The sequence below is a fragment of the Monodelphis domestica genome, chromosome 4 (assembly GCF_027887165.1).
Source record: "Monodelphis domestica isolate mMonDom1 chromosome 4, mMonDom1.pri, whole genome shotgun sequence".
Classification (NCBI taxonomy): domain Eukaryota; kingdom Metazoa; phylum Chordata; class Mammalia; order Didelphimorphia; family Didelphidae; genus Monodelphis; species Monodelphis domestica.
This window is the reverse complement of record NC_077230.1, coordinates 417,888,761-417,913,983: the sequence shown is the minus strand read 5'-3', so window position 1 is coordinate 417,913,983 and position 25,223 is coordinate 417,888,761. Positions and strand designations below refer to the sequence as shown.

Here is a 25,223-nt window from a genome sequence, read left to right as displayed (position 1 = left end):
AGATGGGGGAGGCGGGACCCTTGGGCTCCTAGGGAGAGGAGATGGGGGAGGCGGGACCTTTGGGCTCCTAGGGAGAGGAGATGGGGGAGGCGGGACCTTTGGGCTCCTAGGGAGAGGAGATGGGGGAGGCGGGACCCTTGGGCTCCTAGGGAGAGGAGATGGGGGAGGCGGGACCCTTGGGCTCCTAGGGGGAGGAGATGGGGGAGGCGGGACCCTTGGGCTCCTAGGGAGAGATGGGAAGGGCAGGTGCTTGGATTCCCTTGGGAGAGATGGGGAGGCTGGACACCTAGGGCCCAAGGAATGGGGGGGGCTTGGCTGCCTGGGTCTCTGGAAGATGGGTCCCAGGGGAGGATAAAGAAGAAGGTTGCAGAATCCTGATGCAAGGAGACAGGGGAGGCTGGGCACCTGGGTTCCCAAGGGACCCAGATTACCTGTTCTTCGTGGGGAGGGTGCCAGAGCAACAGGAAGTAAGATTGCTCCCCTGAGAGGAACCCAGAAGGCAGAGAGAGGAAGCTGGGGGTGGGGGGAGGAGAAGTCACAGTCGGGAGGGACTTGAGGTAAGGGGGAGGAGACACCCTGGAAGCTTCTCATTACTCTCCAGGAGTCAGATACCTGACTTGGAAATCCTGGGCTGGGGGCTGGGCCACACGGCAGGTCTTCAGGTCCCCGGGACCTGAATCCTTCTGTCCTCTCAATCCTTCTGTCCCGGAGATGTGGGCGTTCAGGTGTCCCCCTCCCCCAGCCCACCCCTACTTCCTGAAGCCGCTCCCCGCTGCACTGCGGCTCCTCTTGGGCAATTGGGCACCGAGAGGCCCCATGTGTGACCCCCAAGACGTACCGGTGCCCCCTTCTAGAGACAGACACAGCTGGGAATCTGATCCCATTCTTAGCTTTATTTAGCTCCAGTCACAGACATGCCCCCTCAGCCCTCCTTCAACGTCCAAGGGAGGGGAGTGGAGTGTGGGGAGCTCGGCGGCGCAGGGCCCCATCTGCCAGGGTCTGGGTTAGCTGTTAGGAGGGACGGGGGCAGAGATCCCCATCTCCCTGGGGGGGACGTGGCAGGGGCCCGGGTCCTGGTGTCGGGACGAGGTGTTAGAAGCTGGGGCACGCTGAAGCCCCAACCCCCCACGGAGAAGCCGAAGCCCAGTGTGTTAGAAGTTAGAGAACGCCGAGAGCAAAGGTGCTTCTCTCCTAGGGCAGGTCCCCGGAGGAGCAGGGTTAGAGATTAGGATCTACTCTCCTCTAGAGATGGGTTAGAGATGAGGGCCATGTCTGTCCCAAGCTAGCGGCCCCAGGGAGGGGGCCCTGATCTCTGGCCCCGGCCGGGTGGTGGCGGAATCACTGGGCCTTCTCTCCTTCAGCTTTGGTAGACTCCTTGTTGGCCTCTGGGGGGGCGAGAGGATGCGGGCTGGCCCCGGCCTGAGCCTCGATGGCAGCGTGCTCCTTCTTCACGAGGGCCTCCAGCTCCTTCTGTGGGCACACAGGGGACGGGGCTCAGCTGGGGGGAGGAGGCCGGAGCCTGAGAACCGGCGCCAGGGGCCTCGACGCTTACCTTCCATCCCAGGAGGTCAGCCAGAGCTAAGCAGCCCTGATCGCAGTCCCCCAGCCAGGCCACGTCCCTGGGGTGCAGGAAAAAGAAAGACAGCTGAGAACCTCCAAGGCCTTGTGCTGTCCCGTTCCCAGCCTGCTGCTCCTCACCCATCCAACCCAGAAGACCCTCTTGTGTCACCTGTAGGCCTTCTCTGAGTCGAAATCCATGCCTCCTCCCATGCCCATGAGCCCCAGGAAGGGGTCACGCTGCAGAAAGAGAAGGCCATCAGAGAGCAGGGCAATGGACGGGGCCTAAGGCGCGGTCCCCCAGAAGCCCGAGGGAGGCCTGAATCGGAGGCCCCCAGAGGGTCACACCGAGTGCCTGGGCTGGAGAGCCGGAGGACAGACTCACCTGGCCTGTCTTCTCCTTGTTGATGAGGAGTCGAGGAGTAGCTAGTGGGGCCCTGGGGTGGGGGGTGGACAGAGAAGCCAGAGTGAGGCTGGCCCTTCCACCCTGGGTCTCCCCCCACCCCGGCCCTGCCCCCTGCCCTCATACTTGCTAACAAGAGAGGCAAAGGGCTGCACTTGTAGGGACGTGCCCATGATGATAAGCAGATCCACTTTCTGGAAATCCTGGGGGGCAGAGCAGGGACAAGCTGTTTTCTCTTATCCTCCTCCCGCCTGGACAGACAGTGGAGCTAAGGGCTCTGGGCCAGAACGTTCAGTTCTCTGTTCTTGCTGCAGGCTGGCATTCAAGGCCTCTAGAGTTGTTGTCTCTCCTGCCTCCATGGCCCAGCAGGAGACCCTCCCCCAGCCCAATTCTAGACTCATTCTGGCTTTCACTCAGGCTCCTCTGCCTCCCCCCATTCCAGCCATTTCACTCTGGAGCACCATCACGATGGGGAGCCCACAGTGGGCCCTGGGCTGTTCTGGAGGGCTCCCATCCCTGCAGCTTCTCACTGAACCCCAGGAAATCTCTGCCCAGGCCCCAGGTCGCCGGGCCGACGGACCACTTACCGACTGCATGTATGAGAAGAAGCGGGCTGGGAGGGTCTCGCCAAAGAAGACAATGTCTGGGGAGAGACACAGAGACAGAGAAGAGACAGGGAGACATGGAGATGGAGATGAGAGCCAGAGACAGAAAGAAAGAAGACGGGCAGCAAGGAGAGAGACACACACAAACAGAAAGGAGCCAGAGAAAGAGAAACAGCCAGACAGAGTCCAGCCGGAGAAGAGATGGAGGGGAAAAGCATCAGGCCAGGCCAGGCTGGAGAGGATGAGGGACTGGTGCCCAGGGCTAGGAAGGGCTCGAGGGGATGATTACCAGGCTCTCTCTCTCTCTCTCTCTCTGTCTCTCTCTCTCTGTCTCTCCCTGTCTCTCTCTCTCTCTGTCTCTCCCTCTCTCTCTCTGTCTCTGTCTCTCTCTGTCTCTCTCTCTCTGTCTCTACCTCTCCCTCCCCCCCCCCTCTCTGTCTCTCCCTCTCTCTCTCTGTCTCTCTCTCTCTCTCCCTCTCTCTCTCCCTCTCTCTCTGTCTCTCTCTGTCTCTCTCTGTCTCTCTGTCTCTCTCCCTCTCTCTCTCCCTCTCTCTCTCTCTGTCTCTCCCTGTCTCTCTCTCTATCTCTCCCTGTCTCTCTCTCTCTGTCTCTCCCTGTCTCTCTCTCTCTGTCTCTCCCTCTCTCTGTCTCTCCCTGTCTCTCTCTGTCTCTCCCTCCCTCTCCCTCTCTCTCCCTCTCTGTCTCTCCCTCTCTCTGTCTCTTCCTCTCTCTCTCTCTCCCTGACTCTCTCTGTCTCTCTGTCTCTCTCTCTCTGTCTCTCCCTCTCTCTCTCTCTCTCTCTCTCTCTCTCTCTCTCTCTCTCTCTCTCTCTCTCTCTCTCTGTCTCTCCCTCCCTCTCCCTCCCTCTCTCTGTCTCTCTGTCTGTCTCTGTCTCTGTCTGTCTCTCTCTCTCTCTCTGTGTCTCTCTGTCTGTCTCTGTCTCTGTCTCTCCCTCCCCCTCTCTCTCTGTCTCTCCCTCTCTCTCTCTCTCTCTCCCTTTCTCTCTCTCTCTCTCTCTCTCTCTCTCTCTCTCTCTCTGTGTGTGTCTCTCTCTCTGTGTCTGTCTGTCTGTCTGTCTCTGTCTCTTTCTCTGTCTCTGTCTCTCTCTGTGTCTCTCTCTCTCTCTCTGTGTCTCTCTCTCTGTTTCTCTCTCTCTGTGTCTCTCTGTCTGTCTGTCTGTCTGTCTCTGTCTCTTTCTCTGTCTCTCTCTCTCTGTCTCTCCCTCCCTCTCCCTCCCTCTCTCTCTCTCTGTGTCTCTCTGTCTCTCTCTGTCTGTCTGTCTGTCTGTCTCTGTCTCTTTCTCTGTCTCTGTCTCTCTCTCTCTGTCTCTCCCTCCCTCTCCCTCCCTCTCTCTTTCTGTGTCTCTCTCTCTCTGTCTCTCTCTCTCTCTGTGTCTCTCTGTCTGTCTGTCTGTCTGTCTGTCTGTCTCTCTCTCTCTCTCTCTCGGGCTGACCAGCAAAGGGCCCTCTAACTTGAGGTGGGGGGTTGCTCCGCCAGACTTTTCCCTTAACCCTCTGCCCATCCCCTCTAGGCTCTTCCCCTTCCCGTGGTTCACCTGGCTTCACCAGACTCTGGCACTTGTCACACTTGGGGGTCACCTCAGAGAAGATCTTATCTGGGGGAAGAAGAGGTAAGGAGCAGTAGGTTTGGCAGTTGGAGGTAGGTCCAGATTGCCACCCCCCCCCCCCCCAGCCCAAGATGGCCCTCCCCCAGCAGCCAAAGCTCACCTTTCATCCAGCCTAGACTGTACTCCTTCCGGCAGTGGGAGCTGACGCAGTGAGACGTGTAGAAGGTCCCGTGGGCTTCAACCAGATCCTGAGGCTGGAGCCCAGCCACTCGCTCCAGTGTGTCAATGTTCTGGCAGGGGGAGGCAGCCGACAGTTAGGGCCCCCCCCCCCCCAATGGGCTCTGAGATGCTGCCCGAAGACAGGGACTCGGCAATGGAAACTGCATGGCCCCAGCATATAACATGGCTTCCCGAATTACTTAGGGAAATTTAATTAAACTCAAAGTTCACATCTGATTGGATGTAAAGAAAACTGGACCAGCATAACAAAGGATTGGCCAGACGCCAACGTAACCTCCGAAGGCAGAGACAGCCCAGAACATTTCTATACTTTTCCAGAATAAAACCAGAAGTATTAAGAAATGAGAACTCAAAAGGGAATGGTGCATGCAGTTACTCTGGTGAAGAATTAGCCCTTTTGATTGTAACTGAGCATGATGGGGGATGTGGAGCTTTCCTCACTAGGCCCTCTTGGCCACCTGGGCTGCCCATGGAATGACAGCTGCCTGGATGGTACAAATCCCTGCCTCTATAGGCCTGACTGCCCAAAGCCCAGTGTGTGGGCATCTCCTCCTCCCCACCTCCCGACCCTAGATGTCCTCACCTGGGTATAGCATCGAAGCAGCAGCCCCTTCTCCTTGAGCAGACGAATGAAGTAATGACACACGGTGGGCTGTGGAGGCATCAGGATGGGGTCATGGAATACACAGTCTTGTGACTGAGGGGTTAGTACAAATGGGACCCTTCCAGCTTCTCCACTACCTGTTGTGGGCAGCAGTCAGTCCCCCCAGCCCAGATGGGAACCCATCCCCCAATGGGTAGGGGTTCCTGACCTTCCTCTTTCCCCTGATCAAGCTCACCTTAAATTGCCCTGGGTACAGCTCCCGGGCCAGGGCGAAGAAAGGCTCAGGGTGTTTCTGGGGGCATAAAAAGACATACGAAGACATGTGAAGCCTTTACTCCTCATGGTGGGGAAGGAATCAAGGGAGATCTCTCATTTCCTTCTCCATCAACAGCCCAGATTTAGGGGTCCCACTGGTGATATCTGAGAGGATGCAGGTTTGCCCCTGCTAGAGGATGAGGGGTTCTGGATGGACATCAGGGAAGACTCCAAAGATGGAAAATTCTTGGTGACTTTATTACCTTAAAGTAGTTGATTTCAAAGATAGCTTCAGGATATGGAAGGTTGTACTTCTCCAAGTTGGAATACAGGCCGGTGGTCGGGGATCGAAAGTCAGGGATGCCTGCAGCTGGGGACAAGGGAATGGGACGGATGTCACTGGGGTGCCTGCTGGGGTCCCACAGGTCCACCTCACTGGTTACAAAAGCCTATCCCAGATCCCAGCTTGGATCCTGTTAGGACCTGTTCCTTAATCCTGTCCCCAAGACATGTTTCCAGCTTTTTATGGAGAACCTGGAGGCACCCCTGCACTATTCTGGGGTCAGAGGGAAGCAGCTACTCACATGTAGAGATTCCGGCCCCCACCATGCAGATGATGTTCTGACCTGGAAGAAAAACAGGTGGATGGAATGACCTTATAACCAAAGCCGGTGGGGGCTACGCAGGGGTCTCATCCCCAGAGGCCACTTCTAAGAATCCCCAACAAGACTGCCTTGACCCTCAGGAGCCCTTCTAGAATCTGGGGGCAGGGGGATGGGGCAACCATTAGCCTTGGGTTCTCCCCTAGTCTGGATGGTTCTCACTGGGAAGGAGAGGGGGAGGAATGACACAGCCCTAGCTGAGTCTAAGGGGGGAATCGGGGGCAGGAGAAAGAAGAGCTCACATCGATCACTCTGGATGAACCTTGTCACCCCTTCCAAGGAAAGTTCATCCAGCAGCTTTTCCCGCTTCTCGCTGCCCAGGCCCAGGGTCCGGGAGAAGAGATTTCTTAAAAAATCCACTGAGGGTCAGACCAGAAGATGAAGGTCACTCAGGGAGGGGAGGGATGGGCACTGGTCCCAACTGGGCCAACCAGTTCTGCTCCTCCCCAGGCACCATCCCCTGGGCAACTCACTCTCAGTCTCTCCAGATGAGGCTCCACTCTCAATGTCTGAATCCGAGTCCTGGATTGAGAGAACAGGGTCAGAAAGTGAGAAGGGTCCAGGCCCCCCAGAGGGTTAGGATTTGGGGAAGAGGATTATGGGACAAGGGTTGGAAGAAGGTCAAAGGGAAGAGGGTCAGAGGGACAGTAAGCCATCAGGAAGGAGTAAGAAAGGGGAAAAGGGAAGGGTCATGGTTTGGGGAGAGTATGTCAAAGGATGGGTAAGAGGGGAGGGTCCTCAGACTGGGAGATGGGTGAGCAGATCTGCTATGCCAGGGTGGGGGTGGGGTGGACAGTTCAAGCGGGTAGATCTGGGACACTGGGTGACCCACTCCCTTGGGAGTTGCGGGGGGAGAGACAGCAGGGATGGGAGCAGGCGGGGGAGGCGCGGATCCCTTAACGGGCCAATCATATGTCTCCTCTCCCTCCCCCAGCGGCCAATCACAGACCTCACCCCTCCCCGACCAGCCAATCACGGACCTCCCAGGACACCCCCCCTCTCACCTGAGCATCCAGCACCTTCCCTGCCTCGTCCTGGGGGGGACCGGGGGCTAGGGGAGGGGGGGTGGGGAGACAGGGTTACATTGGAGGGGGGAGGGGAGACTGTTAGCATAGGGGCAAGAAGCGGGAGGGGGGACCCCAACCAGCCACCGGAATAGTGGGTGCACAAGGGGCTTAGCAACCAGAGGGCCCTTAGCAACCAGGTACCCGGCCGCCCGGGGATCACGGTCCTTAGCAACCATAACCACTCCACAACCCGCCCCTTAGTAACACAGGCACCTGCCTCCTGCCCCCCACAAATCTAGGCCCTTCTCCTTTGGACACCCCAAGAATTAGGTTCTCCCCAGGCCCCCCAACCTTAGCCCCCAACCAGCCTTAGCAGCCGGCCCTGCGCACATCAGGAGGCTCAGGGAACCCCCTCCTCCAGTCCCTCTCCCATCCCCTTCCCCCACGCGGTGCTTTCGGAGGTGGCGGATTCCCGGAGCCGTTCACCCTGGAGGCCTGGTCCCCATACCCGGCCCGCTCGCCCTCCCGGACCCCGACTCACGGTCCGCCTCGGCCATGGGCCTGGGCCCGGGGAAGGGCTCAGCAGCGTGGGGGGCGGGCGGGGGCCCTCGGGGCTGTCACCGATCTCTCCGTCCCGTGACGGCGCTGAACGCGGGCGGGGGCGGGGGCGGGGAGGACGGACGACGGACTACAATTCCCAGAAGGGAATGCGGCCATTGCGGGAATCCCACAATGCCCCGCGCCGACATTCCCCGGAGTTGGAGGCGGCGTGACCCAGGGTGGGCAGAGAAACCACAAGTCCCGGCGTGCCTAGCACCGGAAGCCATCTTGGTAAAAAAAAAAAGAGCCTGGAGGCGGAGACGTAGGCCGAGCCGACCAAACGCCGATTTTCTATTGGAGAATTTTGCGCGAGGGGTGGGGGCCTACACTTGAATGTTGCGTGCTCTGGTTGGCAACAGTTTTGGAAAGGGGCGGTGCGGCTTTTCCGGATTGGTTGGAGCGCAGAGCGATTTGGGGTGTTGGGGAATTCCCCGCGTCCCCGGAATCCCCGGGCCGGCGACGGCTGCGACTCTGGATGGGCCGGCGGGGCCCTGGAGCGGAGGGCTCTGCATAGGCCATGGCGGCCCCAGTGGGGCCCGTGAAGTCCGTCGACGGCGAGTTCGTGGATGAATGGTGCGACAGCGGCCTCGGGTCTCTGGGGCCCGATGGGCTCGGGGCCTCAGGGGAGGGCGCCAAAGCCGGGGCGGACGAGAACGAAGAGGAGGAACCGGCGAGCTGGGCGCCGGAGGTGTTCGGCTATGTGACGGAGGACGGGGACACGTAAGGGACCGGCCGCTGCCACCTGCTCCGTGCCTGGGGCTCCTCGCCCTCTGACCCTGCCCTCTAGACCCCCATTCCCAGGGAACAGGGATTAGGGAGCTGCTGTCTTAAATTTCCCCTTACGGGGGAGGGGACTGCCCCAGGTGGGCCCCTTCCTTGGGCTTCTTCAGACAGGGGCACCTGGTGGAGGCCAGCCCGGGGGTCATGGACTGAACTAGCTACCCAACGAAGTCCTATCCAGCTTTGAGTTCGTGCTCCTCCTCTACCTTCCTGGTGTCTGACACCTGACCCCCCCCCCCTTTTCCCTTTGAACAGTGACTCCTTTATGGAGCTGGATGATTCCATCAAACTCCCTCAGCCCTGCTGCCCCCAGCCAGGCTCTGGCCTGTAAGGTGACCCCTGACCCCTCCCCTCCACTGCCTACAGGGCCTTGCACTTGGCAGTGATTCACCAGCATGAGGCCTTCCTCGACTTCCTGCTGCATTTCACAGCAGGGACGGAATACCTGGACCTTCAGAATGACCTGGGCCAGGTGAGGTCCTTCCCAAACTGTGGCCAGGGCAGGTAGAGGAGATGGGACTGGGATGGAAACCTCTCCTGGCCACGGCCTAAGCACTGCCTCTCCTCCACCTGCACCCACCCCCAGAACTGACCCCTTCCTTATACACATGTGTTCCTCCATCCACAGACAGCTCTGCACATAGCGGCCATCCTTGGCCAGGCTACCATAACTCAGAAACTGCGGGCTGCTGGCGCTGGACTCTGTGTGGCAGAGCAAGGGGGACACACACCCCTGCACCTGGCCTGCCGGGCTGGGGCTCATGCCTGTGCCCGGGCCCTTTTGGGGCCCCCTGAGGGCCAGACCACAGATGGGGAAGATGAAGAAGAGGAGGATGAGCATGAGAGATTGGAACAGCTGGAGTGCACCAACTACCAGGGTATGGCCTCAGCTGGAGGGTTTTCCCAGATACACAGACTCACCTGGTTCCTGGGGACTGAGGTGTCTTCCAAACAATAACAGTACAAATAGTAGCAATACTTAGCCTTTATGTAGCAGTTACTATGTGCCAGGCTCTCTGCTTAGCACTTTACAAATATTCTCCCATTTTATTCTCACAGTCACACAAGCCCAGGGAGATAGGTGCTATTTTTATCTCCATTTTACAAAGGAGTCAGAGTTAAGTGACTTGCCCCGAGTCATAGAGCTAATAAATGTCTGAGGTGAGATTTGAACTCAGGTCCAAATTCCCACTAAACTGCTGGCGAATTTCCTTTGAGTATCCTTGTTAGCCTTAAGTACTCTCTAAATGAATTCTCAAGGTTCCTCCTAAGTCCTGTCTTTCTTTCTCTAAAATAATCCCCCAGGCCACACGCCACTCCACCTGGCTGTGATCTACAAGGACATGGAGATGGTTCAGCTTCTCCGGGAAGCAGGGGCTGATCTCAACAAACCAGTAAGACCACCACCCCAGCCACCCAGGACCTCCTCTCTTCTGTTTATCCTGTTTCTCTCCTTCCTTATTTCTGTTCCCTGAGGCACTTTCTCCATCCATCATCCTAGGCTGGGGGAGTCTCAGTGAGGGAAGATTTACTGGTTTCCTCTGAAAGGTAGCTGTGATACAGGAACAACCCTCACTGGGCAGAAGGGCTTCTTTGGGACAATTGAGGTCTCCCTCAGACTATCCACAGTTTGAAACAGAAGATCAGTTAGATCTGAGGATGATGCAGATGGGAGGACAGATGAGAAAGAGTGGACAGTGCAAGCCTCCTGTCAGCAGAAGTGATCAGGAGAGATCAGGGGGAGGGACGGATTCTGGGGCTCCAGAAACCCTGGGAGGAAGGCAGGAGTGGGAAGCAGGAGACACCCCCGTCTCCTGATGCCTCCATCTCTTTCTCCCATCCCCCCAACCCCAATCAGGAACCCACATGTGGACGGAGTCCCCTCCACCTGGCTGTGGAGGCAGAGGCAGCAGAGGTCCTAGAGCTGCTCTTGAATGGGGGCGCAGACCCCAAGGCCCGAATGTATGGAGGCCGGACCCCACTGGGGAGTGCCACACTTCGACCAGACCCACTTCTCGCCTGTCTCCTTCGGGCTCACGGGGCCCCAGAGCCCGAGTCTGAGGAGGAGGATGACTCCAGCCCCCAAGGTAGCGACAGTGATGAAGGGGTAAGTGGCCCTTGGGAATTCAGGTGGTGACAGAGACTTGGGGAATGGGGGTGGGGGGGTGCAGCCTGAGGTGAAAGAGGACCCAGTGATGACCCTCCTGTCCTCTAGGACGAGTATGATGACATCGTGATCCATGGGAGCCGGAGCCGGAGCTGAGACTGATGCCACCTTCCTCCTACCTCTTCCCAACTGCCAGGTCCCTGGCCAAGCTCATTTTCCTTCCTTCTTTGTAGAAAAGCCTTAAGTTCAATAAAATCCTGGTTCCTCCAACTGGAGTGGCCAGGCATCTGGGTTGGGCTCCAGAAACAGACCAGCCAGGAGGAAGGCTGTGCTTTTTATCTGTGCTTTATTCACTTTGGGGGAGGGGGTAACAGGATGGGGGGCAAAGTCCCTGGCCCCCTTCCTCCCACAAGTCCATTTTTATGGTGACCCTCTCTCCACCTCCTGGGTGTGAGCAAAAAGGGCAGGAACCGGTCCATGGCCAGATTGGGGGGGGGGGCACTAGAGTCAGTTGCTCCTCAGCCCCTCCTGCCCAGTGCCTCGGCTGCCCTCTTCAGCTCCTCCCCCATCTGCTCCAGGCGCTCCAGCTCATGTTGTTCCTAGAGAGAGAAGGCAGGGGGTGGGAGGTGGTCCCTGGTGCTCTGAAGGAGGCCCCCCGTCCCTGCATTGCCCTCTCCCCTCCCTCCCTAGATGAAGCCATTGTGGCTTCGAGCCGATGGAAGCTGGGACCCTCCAGGCCAGGGGCCAGCGGTAGCAGCCCCGGCAGATGCTCTGAGGCCCAGGATGGGGCAGGACTTATGGCATCCTTAATGTGGGGCATCTCTAGGTGAGGGAATGCTCTCTGCCAGGCACGGGGGAGCCTCTCCTTCACCCAAGAGCTCAGAGGTGAAGGGACTGCTGGGGCCTTCCCTGTTAGTTATCTCCTATTTATTTGGTCTGTCTGGAGCCCACCCTCTCTGCATGTGTGTGGGTGTTAGACTGTGAGCTCCTTGGGGGCAGGAACTGTCTTTGCCTCTGTTTGTACACCTGCTCTCGCACAATGTCTGGCACACAGCAGGCACTTAATAAATGTTTACTGGTTGATCAAGAGGCAGGACTTGCACCTGGGTCTTCCTGATTCCCCTCCATCTTCTGTGGGCTCCGTAGTGCCCCTCAGTCTGTAAGCCTTCCAGGCTCACCTTCTTCTCTGCCGCCTCCTCCTCCTCTTCTTCCTCTTCTGACTCCTGCTCAGGATGGGGCTGGTGGTGGTGGTGTCTGGGGGTGGGACCAGCCCCCTGCCACAAGCTGTGGCCTCCACCTGACACCCTTACCCCCTTCTCTTCCTCCTCAAACTGGGCTGTCTCCTCATCACTGGCCTTCTCTGCCACCCTCTTCTCTAGGTCCCAGGCCCCTGTTTTCCCTTCCTCAGAGCCATGGGTGCCCTCCAGTCTGCGCTTCCGGAGCTCGTTAAAGGACTCTTGGGAGAGCCAGGTCTCAGCTGGTCCCCTCTTCTCTTCCTCCTCTCGAACCCGGGCCTGACCCAAGACCTCCTGTTCCTTGATCTCTGACTTTTCCTTGGCCTTCACCTCCTCTCTTTCCTCTTCCTCCTCCCTCACCTCCTGGCCCAATCTCTTCTCCCCCTCAGGTGCCCCTGGGCCCCTCTTTTTCTTCCTGAAATCCTCTTGCTCCTCTTTCTCTGCCTCGTGCTCAGGACCCAGGTGGTGCTTGGAGATCTCTGAGTGAGAAAGGGAATGGAAGTTCAGGCATCCCAGTGATGTGTTCCCTCCCCACCAGCCCCCCAAGGGAACCCTTCACCCAGGGAAGAGCCAGGAGCCCAGGGCCTACCTTGGTGCCCAAGCTCCTCCAGGGTCCGGAGCAGGCTCGTGAGGCTTTCATCTAGGGGCAGGAATAGTGGCGGTAAGGGGCACGAGGGGGTGAGGGAGCTAGCTTAGCAGGAGATGGGACTCCGGCTTCCTACCTTCTTGGAAGAGCTGCAGGCACGGCCCTTCCCCAGGGCCCCCCTGGGCTAACTTGTCTTTGAGGGCCTCTTCAAGGCATCGGGTGACCTGGAGGGGCAGGAGGATGAGCAAGCGTTGAGGGGAAAGACCTGGGGGCTCCGGAGGAAGGGGCCACGCAGGGGGAGGTCTGGGGAGCAGAGGAAAGGAGGGGGTCGATGGGTTGGGGGGCCTGTCCCCTCTCACCTCCTGCTTGGAGAGCGGTGCAGCTCCAGCTGTGGGAAGGAAAGAGAAGCCCAAGGGCCTGTCAGGAGCCCTGGTGCTGTCCGGGGTCCTGACTCCACTCCCTCACCCCCGCTGGGGCCCCCACTCTCCCCTCTGCCCTCTCCCAGCTCACCCAGTCCCAGCACCAGCAGCACCAACAGCAGGGGCAGGAGGCTGGGCTGAGGCATGGTGGGGCCGAGCGCTCAGGGACTCCTGGGTCCACACTCCTCAGTGCTCCATAGGGTGGGCCGAGCTTGGGGTGCTGGGCAAAGGCAGCCAGCTGCTCTGCCCTTATACTTCTGGCTGCTGGGGTGGGCGGAGGAAGTGACGTCAGTGACAGCTTGTCTCTCCCGCCCCCTCCAGCAAGCCCGGGGGTGCAGGTGGAGGGATAGCAGCTGGGAGGCGGGGAGGGCCCAGCTTAATCATTTACAAGGGATTAGAGGGAGCCCTGCCACCCAAATCAATACCACTCACTCTGCCTCCAGGGAGCCCGCCGGGGAGGCCTGCCCCCTCCCTGCCCAACAGAACCAGACACAGACACACGTGTGGCCACACTGCAGTTTATTGTGCCAAAAGGAGGTAGCATAGCCTGGCATCTGTCGCCCCCACCCGCCAGCCAGTGCCAGCGTCCTGCCCAGGGAGCCCAGCCCGGCGCAGACGGCCTCGGACAACCACCTTCAGCAGCAGCCCTTGTCGGTGCCCTGGGCTCATTGGCGCGGCCGGGGCTGGTTGGGCCCAATGTATCTGAGGGGGGTGTGTCTGGGGGCAGAGATCCGGTCAGTGCCCACGTAGGGCTGGAGGACTTCGGGCACCAGAACGGAGCCATCCTATAGGGCAGAGTAGGATGAGGGTCCCGGCCAGACCTCCCTGCCCACTCCCTGCCCCTCCAACCCACGTTCTTGCTCTGCCCCTCCTACCTTCTGCTGGTTGCTTTCCAGGAGGGCGATGAGGACCCGAGGCACTGCACAGCCAGTCCCGTTGACCTGGGGGAGGGAGCAGCCCACTATAGTGACCCCCCCCACTGAGGGCCAGCCTGGGAGAAGGGGGGCAGCGGCGAAGGGATGGGGGCCTCCCCTCACCGTATGCACGTGCTCCAAGTCCCCATCCTCTGTCTCATACATTATATGAAGCCGCCTGCTTTGAAAATCCGTGCAGTTGGAGGCGCTGGTGACCTGGGAAGACATGGCGGGGCAGCGGGAGGCCTAGAGATGTCCCTGGGGCTCCCCAAGGACATTCCCGCTTGCCATCCCGCCCCACAAGCTTGGGAGCCTGGCCCAGCCCACTGGGCTCACCTCCCCAAAGCAGCCTCGACCCGGCATCCAGGCCTCGATGTCAAACTTGCGGTAGGCAGGACGGCCGAGCTCTTGGGTGGGCATGTCCAAGACCCTGCAGGCCAGTCACAGAATTTTGGAATGTCAGGCATGGAAGGGTTGCCATCATCTAGGCCAACCACTTAGAAAGGGAACACAGATATCTGCCTTACAGGCAGGGAAGCTGAGGCACAGAGGGGCAAAGTAGCCTCTGACTAAAATGCGCTCCATTCTGGGGCCTGGCCAGGAAGCCCCCTCCCTTTCACCCCACGGAAGGCAGCAGGCCCTGCCGCTGACCGGAAGTGCAGGCCCAGCTCTGTCAGGATCTCCTTCTGCAACGACACAAACTCCTCCAGCAGCCCTGAGCTATGTTCCGTTCCTGAATGCGTCAGCCCGAACATCTCAACCTGGGTCCAAGCAGAGCAGGAGACACAGTCTGTCACCCAGGGTCGATGCTGGGTCCCAGTCTGGGAGAAGCAGGCGTGGGAGTCCCTGCTTTGACCAAGGAGGACAATGAATGGCCAAAAGATTGTCCTAGGGCGGAGGAGATCGCCGGCCAGTCCTGGGAGTGAGGCTGACCTTGCTGAAGTGATGGACTCTGAAGAGTCCCCAAGGCTCCTTCCCTGTGTGCGTCTCTGCCCGATAGCAGGTGCTGGAACAGACTACCCTGCAGGGAAAGGGGATGGGTGTCAGGGCTCATGGGAGAGGCAAGGAGAGGGTTTAGGGGAGGCGAGGACCCTAGGAAGGAGCACTGGCCAGGAGCCAAGGGACAGGCCGGGCCCGTGACCATTACAGCAGGGGTGAGAGACGTCACCTGAGGGGCAGGTCCTTCCAAGACACCGCGTGATCCATGAAGTATCCTGTGGGGAGGAGAGGAGCCAGGCTCGTCCTCTGCCCTCTCTCCCCCAAGGCCCACCTCAGAGAGGGGGATAAGGGAGCTCCTCCTACTCCCAGCCCATTCCCTAAGCCCTCACCTGCAATCCCCACCTCTGCGGTCCCTGCCAGGCTGAGGTCCTCGAATCGGGAAGGATCAATGTTGTAAATCTGAGAGGGGCTGGCATTGGGGCTCATCCCACAGCCCTCCTGCAGGGACAGGAGAGATTGGGCAGGGAATCGCTCCCTCCATTCTGGGACCCACAGAGCCTCCCGAGAAGCTCTCATCTACCTGAGCCGCCCACCGCCCTGCGTGCCGCCTTCAGGGTAGGCCCACCCTGCGGCCCCCAAGGTTTAAGGCCCAACTCCCCACCCTTCCCGCCACCACCACGTAAAGCGAGGCCCAAACGTCAGGAGCGCAGGGAAGGGAGCGGGACAGGGGCCGGGGCCACTCACAAACACAGCTCCTCGGAGCATGTCTGGGACCGTCATGGCCGTGAAGCCCTGGGGACCGAGAAGGGGAGGTCAGGAGGAGCAGAATGAAGGAAGAACCAGCCCTCAGGCCCATCTCCTGCCTCCATCACAGCTCTGGCCAGATGAGACTGAGGAGCGATGGGCTGACAGAGCTGCAAGGGACCTGGATGTCCTGGTTCCCTCCTTCCCATCCAAGTCCGGGTGTCTCTGGATCCTTCTTCCCCAAGACACGCTTCCTATTTCCTCCCGGGGCCCTCGGTCCCCCAGCACCCCAGGGTGCCCTCCTCTCCCCACACCTCGCACCCTTTGGACGAGTTTGCCGAGAGTAAAGCTGACCAGCCCATGCTGCAGCAAGGCTCCGGGGCCTCGAAGGTAGTAGGACCGCTGGCCAGACACGTGAGACAGCCGCCTATGTGAGACGGGGTTAAAGACAGGCCCCCAGAAGAGGGGGCAGGGCGGGAGCTCTGGGCTGGGTGAGCAGGGGGCACAGCCCCGGGAGGGGGAGCGAGCCGGGAAACAAAGGAAGATGGGAGGCCGGGGCAGGTGTTGGACGGCCAGGAATAAAATATTCATGGAGGGGGGGGCCAGGACGGGCTGAATGGGACCCCGGGCGCTAGGGCAGGCCCTGGATGCCAGCTGTCAGGGATGGGGGAGGTGGGCTGCCCGGCCAGGGGGGCGGGGGTGGCGCTTGCTCACTTCTGCCGGATGACATCCAGCTTTTCCCCGATCTCCAGGTGGCCCCGGGGGTGGAAGGAGAAGGCTGTTTGGGGATGGAAAGACACCGTTTTGCCAGTCTGAAATATTCATGATAGGAGACAGAGCGGGACAGAGGCAGAGACAGAAAAGCGGGGGCAGGCAGTCACCGAAGAGAGACGAGAGCACGAGAAGGGAGAAACAAAGCCGGCTTTGAGCAGGCCCGAGAGGGAGAGAAAGCAGACGGACAAAGACGGCCTCATCTCCGGGGCCCACAGGGGGACAGGGAGGGCGGGTCCCCCGAGTCCAGCTTACTTGGCTTCTCTCCAACCACCTCCAGGACCCGGGCCTGGCTCTCATCCCCAACAGGCTGGACAGCAGAGAGAAAGAGGCCGTTGAGGGGGCAACTCTGGGCCCAGGCTCCCCCCCTGCCCAAGACCCCCCACTCACCACATCAGGGTGTGTCTGGTTGGGGAGTCGAAGCGCCCGAGTATAGAAAAGCTCTTCCAGACGGGCCTCGTTGGCATAAAGGGCTGTCAAGCGTGTCCGGATGGACTTTCCCTGGGCCCGAGTGGCCCGATATGTGGGATCCTGCGGCAGGGAATGGAGGCTGGACAGGGGGAGGGGAGATCCACCTGGGCACCCCCCCTCCCCCCGGGACCCTTGCTCTGGAGCTCGGGGTTGCTGTGCCCACCGGACCTCTGATGAGCTGACCATGGGCCTAGATTCACCCCCGCCCTCCCAAGATCCCTCCTCTATACCTGCTCGAGCAAGTCCTTGTCCTGGCTGACCTGCGGAGAGAAGGAAGAGTCCTGGGGCCTCTGGCGCACGAGGAATCACTGTTGTGGGATGGGTGTGAGCACAGTGCCCGGGCCCCAGCCCCTGGCTTCCACCAGGCTTTCTACCCACCATCCGTGCTGAAGCAGGTGACTCGCCTCACCAGGGCTCCGTTTCCTCAACTCTAAACTGAGAGGCCTGGGACCCGGGGCCGCTGAGGCCCCAAGGGAGCCAGGCCCTCGGCTTGCCCCGGGCCTCAGAGTTAGCAGCAAGGGGACTCTAGCCGAGTGGCTGTCCCTCCTTGAGTCTCACGGGATTAAAGCGTTGATATTATTGGCAGCCAAAGGAGGGAGAACCAGTTTCAGTCAGGACCTGGGTTCAAATCCTACCTCTGACCCAAACTGACTTCAGTGACCCTGGATAAGTCCATCTATTCCCGTCAGGGCCCCAGGAAATGCTCCAGGTCTGAGGTACGAAGCGGGTGCTGGTATGACCACCTCCTCCTAGGCTACTGGTCTGGCACTTGGCCCAGTGCCTGGCACACAGCAGATGCTTAACGTTGTTAACAACAGGTGACCAGCTTCTTTCTGGGTTGTGGGAACGTGAACCATCGGGATGAAGTCACTTGGCAGACTGCAGGGAGCCCCAGTCAGCTATGGAGGGGTCCAGAGCCTCGGGCTGCTTTGGCGCCCTTCACTGAATGCCTGGTGCTTATAGCACAGAGGACGGACGTGCTTACTCCATGGTTGGGGGTTGGACCAAAGTGGCCCCTCTAGTGTCTTGTGATGACGTGAGGCGGTTACAGAACGTCGTCAGCCTCACTTCCAGTCACCGAAGTCTAGAGGCAGGACCAAGGGCAGGACGGCCGGTGACGGCCCAGGGCGCAGCCGAGGGCCTCGGCGCCTTCCACCGCCACGGCAGCCGGAACAAATGGTTGTCATCCATCCACTCTGCCAGAGGAAATCCTCCCATGCCCGGGGAGACGCTCCCCCAACTCAGCGCTGGCTCTGCCAGTTACTCTCAGCCTGGTTTGCCCCTCCGCCAAGACAGTTTTACAGGGCTGTGACCACCGCGCAGGCTACAGCTTCCCGGAGCCACGGGCGCACCTACGGGGTGTGTTCAGCGGAGGCTTGACAAGTTCTTAACTCACTGACCCCTAATGCTATTTGGTAAGAAGGGCTCTTTCCCTGGCTTCTGGATGCCACAAAGTCTGCATCTGTTATGCAGCAAGGTGTGATGGGAGGAGAGACGGAGAGGCAGAGAGACAGTGAGGAGGGAGGGAAGGAGAGAAAGAGAGACAGAGAGGGAGGGAGAGACAGGCAGAGACAGAGAGACAGTGAGGAGGGAGGGAAGGAGAGAAAGAGAGACAGAGAGGGAGGGAGAGACAGGCAGAGACAGAGAGACAGTGAGGAGGGAGGGAAGGAGAGAAAGAGACACAGAGAGGGAGAGACAGGCAGAGACAGAGAGACAGTGAGGAGGGAGGGAAGGAGAGAAAGAGACACAGAGAGGGAGAGACAGGCAGAGACAGAGAGACAGTGAGGAGGGAGGGAAGGAGAGAAAGAGAGACAGAGAGGGAGGGAGAGACAGGCAGAGACAGAGAGACAGTGAGGAGGGAGGGAAGGAGAGAAAGAGACACAGAGAGGGAGAGACAGGCAGAGACAGAGAGACAGTGAGGAGGGAGGGAAGGAGAGAAAGAGACACAGAGAGGGAGAGACAGGCAGAGACAGAGAGACAGTGAGGAGGGAGGGAAGGAGAGAAAGAGACACAGAGAGGGAGGGAGAGACAGGCAGAGACAGAGAGACAGTGAGGAGGGAGGGAAGGAGAGAAAGAGACACAGAGAGGGAGAGACAGGCAGAGACAGAGAGACAGTGAGGAGGGAGGGAAGGAGAGAAAGAGAGAGAGGGAGGGAGAGACAGGCAGAGACAGAGAGACAGTGAGGAGGGAGGGAAGGAGAGAAAGAGAGACAGAGAGGGAGAGACAGGCAGAGACAGAGAGACAGTGAGGAGGGAGGGAAGGAGAGAAAGAGAGAGAGGGAGGGAGAGACAGGCAGAGACAGAGAGACAGTGAGGAGGGAGGGAAGGAGAGAAAGAGAGACAGAGAGGGAGAGACAGGCAGAGACAGAGAGACAGTGAGGAGGGAGGGAAGGAGAGAAAGAGAGACAGAGAGGGAGGGAGAGACAGGCAGAGACAGAGAGACAGTGAGGAGGGAGGGAAGGAGAGAAAGAGAGACAGAGAGGGAGGGAGAGACAGGCAGAGACAGAGAGACAGTGAGGAGGGAGGGAAGGAGAGAAAGAGAGAGAGGGAGGGAGAGACAGGCAGAGACAGAGAGACAGTGAGGAGGGAGGGAAGGAGAGAAAGAGAGAGAAGGAGGGAGAGAGACAGAGAGAAATGTATGGCACAATTCCAAAGGAAGCAGTCTAGTGGGTAGGTGGAATTGGAAGCTCAAATCCCACCTCTGGAGTTTCTTCTCTACACGACCTTGGGCAAGTCACTACCCCCCATGGGACTTGGTCTCCTCATCTGTAAAGGGCCTGACGCAATAGCCTCCACAAGGTCCCCTTGGACCACTTCTACCAGATAAAGGATGACATCTACCCAGTTTCCATCTGTATTACCATTTCTTTAACATATTTGTCATTAGGAGATGGTGGCAGGGCCTGGAGCATCCATCCTATTTGCTCTAGGTAAGGCCCTTTAACGAGACGATGCCTCTGCAACTTAGGATTTGCCTGGAACACTGAGAGTTTTAAGGGACTTGCCCAGTGTCTGTCCCTCAACCAAGAAATATCAAAAGTAGGACTTGAACTCACAACTTCCTAATTCCAAGGTATCCAATCCTTTTTGTTGTTTTTCATTAATCTATCCTTTCCACAACCTATTCCCTTTCCAAAATGAGTGAATTTAAAGGAAAAAAAAACAACCCTGATAAAAATCCCTCTCTCAATATTACCGTGCACAGGGCCAGCAAGACAAACTTCCACAAAGCCAGGCCCACAAATGTCTGCCTCCCTCTGTGTTTTCAGTCCATTCTCTCACTGGCAGGAGGGGAGCTATTATTAAGTCTATTTTCAGATGTGGAAACTGAGGCAGACAGAGATTCAATGGGCTACTGCTTCTAAGCACGAGTCAGAATTTGGACTTGGGGCTTGCCTCCTTTTCCAAGTTGTTCTCCTTCCATGATATTGTGACCTTGTCATTGTTCTTCTAATGACACTGACTTGACTCTGTATCAGTCCCAGCTTTCCAGATTCCTCAGAAATTCCTCTGTTATTCCTTAGGGAGCCAATAACATTCCCTGACATTCTCATACCAGAATTTATTTAGATGCTTCCCCCCATGGTGACTGACCTTTGGTTTCTCATTCTTTGGCTCTACAAAGAGCTGCCATAAAGAGTTTTGCTAGAGGCAACTGGGTAGCTCAGTGGGCTGAGAACCAGGCCCAGAGACAGGAGGTCCTGGGTTCAAATCTGGCCTCAGACATTTTTCTGGCTGTGTGATTCTGGGCAAGTCACATAACTCCTATTGCCCAGTCCTTACTGTTTTTCTGCCTTGGAATCAACACACGTTATTGCTTCTAAGACAGAAAGTTAAGAGCTTTTTAAAAAATGAAGAGTCTTGCCCACAGAGGTCTTTTTTCCTTCTTTGTTCTCTTTGAGAGTTTGCCCAGTAAGAAGCCAAGTGCCTGCGTAATAGGGTACCCATACATGTTAGTGACTCTGGGGCCTTGGTTCTGGATGGCTCCCCATATCCAAGCTATACTAATAGGTTGTCTGTGCATTGGTTTTCCTGCAATGAGGCCTCTGCTTTCTCTCCATTACCCCCCTAATTGTTTTCCTATGATGCCGGAAGGTTTATAAGATGCTTTACATAAATTTGTGTTTTCATTTTTTAAAAAATCCTCACCTTCTTTCTTAGAATCAATACTAAGTATCAGTTCCTAGGCAGAAGAGTGGTGAGGACTGGGCAATGGGGGTTAAATGACTTGCCCAGGGTCACACAGTTGGGAAGTGTCCGAGGACAGATTTGAACCCACGACTGGGTTCTCTAGGCCAGCTCTCATTTCACTGAGCTACCCAGCTGCCCCCAAATTTGTTTTTTAAAAAAGAAACAGACCAGTGATTTCACCAGTATTAGGAGTTCCTGGCTCTTCTCTACCAATGCCTACAGATACCAACACCATTGGTTAAATGACTTGCTTAGGGTCACACAGACAGCATGAGTAGAAGCTAAGCTTTGAAAGGCTCCCTGGCTTTGAGGACAGCTCACCAGTGACTTTCATTCCAGTGACATTATACATTATAGGAATCTGTATTATGCTGTTTTCTTAGGAATGTCATGGGGGGAATAACTGAGCTTTAACTGAATTTCCTACATCTATCCGGGTTAAGGATACAATAATCTCTCACCTATTGTGGGAGCTACGTTCCAGAGACCCCTAAAATAGGCGAAAATCCGTGAAGTAGCGGCATTCTATTTATTTTATTATTTATATATATTTTATGGCTTTATAAACCCTTCCTACTCGCCTATAAACCTTTTCCATACATTAACCTACAGTCACTGAGCCAATCAGCGCCCAGGAAACAGAACACAGTGATGTGGTTGGTTGCCTTTCATTCCATCAGCCAATATTAGCAAACTCACACAAGTGGTAGTGGTGTACTGCATTTCCATTGTGTACAGTACGGTATTCATCTGCAAAATCTCACCGCAATATAGCAAAAACTCCGTGTTACAGAATTATAATGTGTGTGTATGTGTATATATATATATATATATATATATATATTTATATGTATATATTTTAAACTCTTTAAACCCTTACCTTTTGTCTTGGAATCAATGCTGTGTATTGGCTCCAAGGAAGAAGAATGGTAAGGGCTAGGCAATGGGGGTTAAGTGACTTGCCCAGAGTTACATAGCTAAAAAGTATCTGAGGTCACATTTTAACCCAGGACCTCCCATCCCAAGGCCTGGCTCTCCATTCACTGAACTACCCAGCTGCCCCATATATATATATATATATATATATATATATATATATATATATATATATATATATATATATATATATATATATATATATATATATATATTTAAAACTCACGATACAATGAAGTTGCGATAAGTGAACCACAATATGGTGAGGGACAAGTGTATTAGACACTAATACATATCTGATGAATGAATGAATGAATGGCTAGATGGAAGCCAAGGCAAGAGATAGAGAGGGCCTGCTGTCACTCACCACAAGGGCTTTTATCCGCTGGGCCACACTTGCCTTCTCCTCCTCCAGGGCTCGAATCTCTTCCCTAAGTTTTCCCAGGGATTGCCATGTAGAAATCTAGGAGGGATAAAAGGGGAGAGGGTTAGGAGGAGAAAGAGAGGTAAAGGGTCTGGGTCAGGAGAGGCCTCCAATGCACCTGATCACTCCCTCCCTATCACCAGCTTTGGTGGTCAGTCTCCTGGCTCAAAGAGTAACCCTGTGCGACCGGAGGAGGAAAAAAGGGGTCAGTTTGCCACCCATCCCCACCCATGGCCTTCTCCCCTTTCCCACAGCTTCTTGAGGGGCTCAGTACCTGATTTGTTTCTAGGGGGAATAGTCTGAGCTGTACACAAAAGAAGCATTTCTCCCAAGGTTTAGGGTGAGATGTATGCCTTTGCTCAAGGTCCTTGTCTCACTCTTAGGCTGGATTTGCTAATCTGAAAAATGAGGGGTTTGGAAGGGAGTTCTGGGGTCTGGAGGCAACACAGGTGAGAGGTTCAAGTCCCACTTCAGACATATTCTGGCTGTGTGACATTGTACAAGTCATTAGATCTCTTGATGCTCCAGAGAATTCTGAGACTACAAATTATGGATAAGGTGCCAACCTGTACTGGAAGATGGAGTTTTCCTAATGTGGGAATTCCTATCATCCACGAAACAGAGGGTTATTATTATTACGCTTGTTACATCAGTGAGACAAGGTCAGTCCCTAACCCTGTTATCAAGTCACAAATTTCCCAGAAACCTTGGTTTTTATCATTTGTAAAATGAGAATAATAATAATAATAATGACACTAATAGCTGCACTTATATAGCACTTACTACGGCACGATGCTAAGCACTTTGATCCTTGCAACAGTTCCCAGGAGGTAGGTGCTATGATTATTCTCATTTGGCAGATGATGAAACTGAGGCAGATAAAGGTTGAGTGGCTGGCTTGGGGGGTAGTGGTGGTAAGTGACTTGCCCAGGGTCATACAGCTAGTAAATGGCTGAGATCAACTATGAACCCAGGTCTTCCTGACTCCAGGCTGGGTACTCGGTACTCTATCTACCCCACCTGTCTATCTGCCTCATAGGGCTGCTATTAGGGAGGGACTTTAAGGAGATGGTTCCTCTGTGAATCTATATAAAAGTACACATACAAGTCTTTATTTATATGCCCAAATCTGTGATTCCATTAGTGGCAACTCCCTCCATGGGAACAAATCAGCTAGTGATCTCATTTACATTCTTAGAGTTGCTTGGATTAGAGGCAGCCAGATAGGGCACAGAGGAACATTAATGCATTGCTGGTGGAGTTGTGAATTGATCCAACCATTCTGGATGGCAATTTGGAACTATGCCTAAAGGGCGATAAAAGTCTGTCTGCCCTGTGATCCAGCCATACTACTGCTGGGTTTGTACCCCAAAGAGATAATAAGGAAAAAGACTTGTACAAGAATATTCATAGCTGCGCTCTTTGTGGTGACAAAAAAATGGAAAATGAGGGGATGCCCTTCAATTGAGGAATGGCTGAACAAATTGTGGTTTCTGTTGGTGATGGAATACTATTGTGCTAAAAGGAATAATAAACTGGAGGAATTCCATGTGAACTGGAAGAACCTACAGAAACTGATGCAGAGTGAGAGGAGCAGAAGCAGGAGAACATTGTACACAGAGACTGATACACTGTGGCACAATGGAATGTAATGGACTTCTCCATTAATGGCAATGCAGTGATTGTGAACAACCCGGAGGGATCTATGAGAGGGAACACTGTGGGAGTAGAAACACAGAAGAGAAACAACTGCTTAATCACATGGGTGGGGGGGGGGGGGAAAGGATTGGGGATGTAGATTCTATTCGATCAACCTAGTGCAAATATCAGCAACACGGAAATGGGTTCTGATCAAGGACACATGTGGAACTGCACATGGGCTACGGGAAGGAGTAGGGGGAGGAGAAGGAAAGAATATGATTCTTGTAACTAAGGAAAATGTTCTAAATTGACTAATTAAATAAAAATTTCAAAAAAAATAAAAAGTCCAGTTTCTGCCTAAGATGCTTCCTAGCTGTGTAGCCCCTGGGCAAGTCACTGAGTACCTTTCGACCTCAGTTTCTTCATTTGTACATCAAGGAGATTAATAATAGCAGCTCTCCTGTAGGATGTCTTGAGGCTAAGACTCAGACCCAGTCCTATATAAATTCCATCGATTATTATTGGCGTCTTGAGCTTAATTAATATCTTTCTGACTGAGGCCCATGCTCTGTCATTATGCATGCTGACTCTCACAACAATATGTGAATGATTACTTAGAGCCTCTGAGGCTCCTTAGAGGCCAGGGATGACTGGGGCTGGATGAGAAATATGCATTGGGCAGCTGTCAAACTGGAGCTCCCTTCTGCCATCCTGTATGTCTTTGTTGCGTGGGGACAGGGGTGTTGGGGTAGAGAAAAATGGGAAATAACATCAACATTTTAAAAATTGGATCTTAATCATCTTAAGTCCATTCTAATTCTATGTCCCCGGCCCAGCCCAGGACCTGCACAGTCAATGTTTCATCGATAATTGTCTTCTTGAAATGAGATGTGGCCCTGGGGCAGGTCGGTGGCTCAGTGGGTAGAAAGCCAGGCCTGGAGACAAGAAGTCTTGGATTCAACTTCCTAGCTGTATGACCTTGGGCCAGTCACCTTCACCCCAGAGCCTAGCTCTTATTGCTCTTTTGCCTTGGAACCAATACCCAGTATCGTTTCTAATACAGATAAAAAGATGGATGGCTCCAGCGGGTTCCATATAGCGAGTTTACTTAAAGCGGGGTTCAAGCAGCAATCTAGTTCTGCTCCTTTCTTCCAAAGATATGCAAATCACGCCCCCCATTTCCCCACCCTTCGCCCGGCCTGGACCCGCCCCACCCGCGGACGGCTAAATGGCGCGTGCGCCCTCACAATCTCCGGCAGGTCGGCAGGTCTTAGCTCCCCCTTGCGATGCTCCAAGGCGCGCGCCGTTTCTTCCGGGTGCGCGCATAGTCTCTCCATGTCCAGCTGGGGGCGTGCGCTGTAGCCCTCCCGCACGTGGTCGTATAGAAGATTCCGGGTGCGGTTTGGGACCCCGCTGTTGCTACTGAGGGTTCTCCCCCTTCCCAGCTTTGACGTCTCTCGGGATGGGCGGCAAGCACTTTGGAAGGGACAGGGCAGCCATCCTGGCCATCGCCGCGCAATGGACGCCGCCATGTAGAATCCAGGGGGGGGTCACATGGAGTAGCCC

The 25,223-nt window shown here is 55.9% G+C and overlaps 4 protein-coding genes across 6 annotated transcripts; 1 reads left to right on the top strand and 3 right to left on the bottom strand.

Annotated features, from left to right (window-relative positions):
- Positions 1-873: 873 nt before the first annotated feature.
- SIRT2 (sirtuin 2) lies at positions 874-7,661 on the bottom strand. Of its 3 annotated transcripts, none has more exons than XM_056796132.1 (16): positions 7,442-7,661; positions 6,898-6,944; positions 6,367-6,415; positions 6,136-6,252; positions 5,816-5,857; positions 5,495-5,601; positions 5,212-5,268; positions 4,956-5,024; positions 4,293-4,422; positions 4,121-4,180; positions 2,548-2,603; positions 2,087-2,163; positions 1,943-1,994; positions 1,730-1,797; positions 1,553-1,619; positions 874-1,470 (listed from the first exon to the last, which is right to left on the bottom strand). In XM_056796132.1, exons 1-16 carry the CDS (start codon positions 7,455-7,457, stop codon positions 1,339-1,341), a joined length of 1,146 nt encoding a protein of 381 aa, XP_056652110.1. In that variant the 5' UTR covers positions 7,458-7,661; the 3' UTR covers positions 874-1,338. The 3 variants fall into 3 exon arrangements, with proteins under 3 accessions (XP_056652110.1, XP_056652109.1, XP_056652111.1); XM_056796131.1 differs by having other exon boundaries at positions 7,409-7,613; XM_056796133.1 differs by lacking the exon at positions 6,898-6,944 and having other exon boundaries at positions 7,442-7,592.
- Positions 7,662-7,720: 59 nt separating this feature from the next.
- Positions 7,721-11,476, top strand: NFKBIB (NFKB inhibitor beta). The gene is made up of 6 exons (XM_001368026.5): positions 7,721-8,220; positions 8,647-8,752; positions 8,909-9,158; positions 9,586-9,674; positions 10,139-10,387; positions 10,496-11,476. The coding sequence occupies exons 1-6, from the start codon at positions 8,018-8,020 to the stop codon at positions 10,541-10,543; spliced, it is 945 nt and encodes a 314-aa protein (XP_001368063.2). The 5' UTR covers positions 7,721-8,017; the 3' UTR covers positions 10,544-11,476.
- CCER2 (coiled-coil glutamate rich protein 2) lies at positions 10,717-13,395 on the bottom strand. The gene is made up of 7 exons (XM_056796135.1): positions 13,261-13,395; positions 12,719-12,891; positions 12,568-12,596; positions 12,345-12,432; positions 12,212-12,262; positions 11,566-12,101; positions 10,717-10,986 (listed from the first exon to the last, which is right to left on the bottom strand). Exons 2-7 carry the CDS (start codon positions 12,771-12,773, stop codon positions 10,906-10,908), a joined length of 840 nt encoding a protein of 279 aa, XP_056652113.1. The 5' UTR covers positions 12,774-12,891; positions 13,261-13,395; the 3' UTR covers positions 10,717-10,905.
- Positions 13,130-25,189, bottom strand: SARS2 (seryl-tRNA synthetase 2, mitochondrial). The gene is made up of 16 exons (XM_056796129.1): positions 24,905-25,189; positions 21,960-22,055; positions 16,697-16,726; positions 16,386-16,526; positions 16,251-16,305; positions 15,939-16,002; positions 15,546-15,651; positions 15,225-15,272; positions 14,870-14,978; positions 14,710-14,755; positions 14,475-14,562; positions 14,193-14,302; positions 13,878-13,971; positions 13,665-13,757; positions 13,503-13,568; positions 13,130-13,412 (listed from the first exon to the last, which is right to left on the bottom strand). The coding sequence occupies exons 1-16, from the start codon at positions 25,187-25,189 to the stop codon at positions 13,293-13,295; spliced, it is 1,551 nt and encodes a 516-aa protein (XP_056652107.1). The 3' UTR covers positions 13,130-13,292.
- Positions 25,190-25,223: the final 34 nt, after the last annotated feature.

Bases quoted from the DNA above. Each gene is read 5' to 3' on its own strand.
- SIRT2 (XM_056796131.1), bottom strand. From the start codon at position 7,457: ATGGCCGAGGCGGACCGTGAGTCGGGGTCCGGGAGGGCGAGCGGGCCG. The intron at 6,253-6,366 runs GTGAGTTGCCCA...TCTGACCCTCAG, and splicing joins CTCATCTGGAGAGACTGAGA to TGGATTTTTTAAGAAATCTC. The intron at 2,604-4,120 runs GTGAACCACGGG...GTCTCTCCCCAG, and splicing joins CCAGAGTCTGGTGAAGCCAG to ACATTGTCTTCTTTGGCGAG.
- SARS2 (XM_056796129.1), bottom strand. From the start codon at position 25,189: ATGGCGGCGTCCATTGCGCGGCGATGGCCAGGATGGCTGCCCTGTCCC. The intron at 16,727-21,959 runs GTGAGTGACAGC...TTCTCTCCGCAG, and splicing joins AGCGGATAAAAGCCCTTGTG to GTCAGCCAGGACAAGGACTT. The intron at 14,756-14,869 runs GTGAGGGCTTAG...TCCTCCCCACAG, and splicing joins CGCAGAGGTGGGGATTGCAG to GATACTTCATGGATCACGCG.
- CCER2 (XM_056796135.1), bottom strand. From the start codon at position 12,773: ATGCCTCAGCCCAGCCTCCTGCCCCTGCTGTTGGTGCTGCTGGTGCTG. The intron at 12,263-12,344 runs GTAGGAAGCCGG...TCCTGCCCCTAG, and splicing joins CCTGCAGCTCTTCCAAGAAG to ATGAAAGCCTCACGAGCCTG. The intron at 12,102-12,211 runs GTAGGCCCTGGG...TTTCTCACTCAG, and splicing joins GGAGGAGCTTGGGCACCAAG to AGATCTCCAAGCACCACCTG.
- NFKBIB (XM_001368026.5), top strand. From the start codon at position 8,018: ATGGCGGCCCCAGTGGGGCCCGTGAAGTCCGTCGACGGCGAGTTCGTG. The intron at 8,753-8,908 runs GTGAGGTCCTTC...CTCCATCCACAG, and splicing joins TTCAGAATGACCTGGGCCAG to ACAGCTCTGCACATAGCGGC. The intron at 9,675-10,138 runs GTAAGACCACCA...AACCCCAATCAG, and splicing joins GGGCTGATCTCAACAAACCA to GAACCCACATGTGGACGGAG.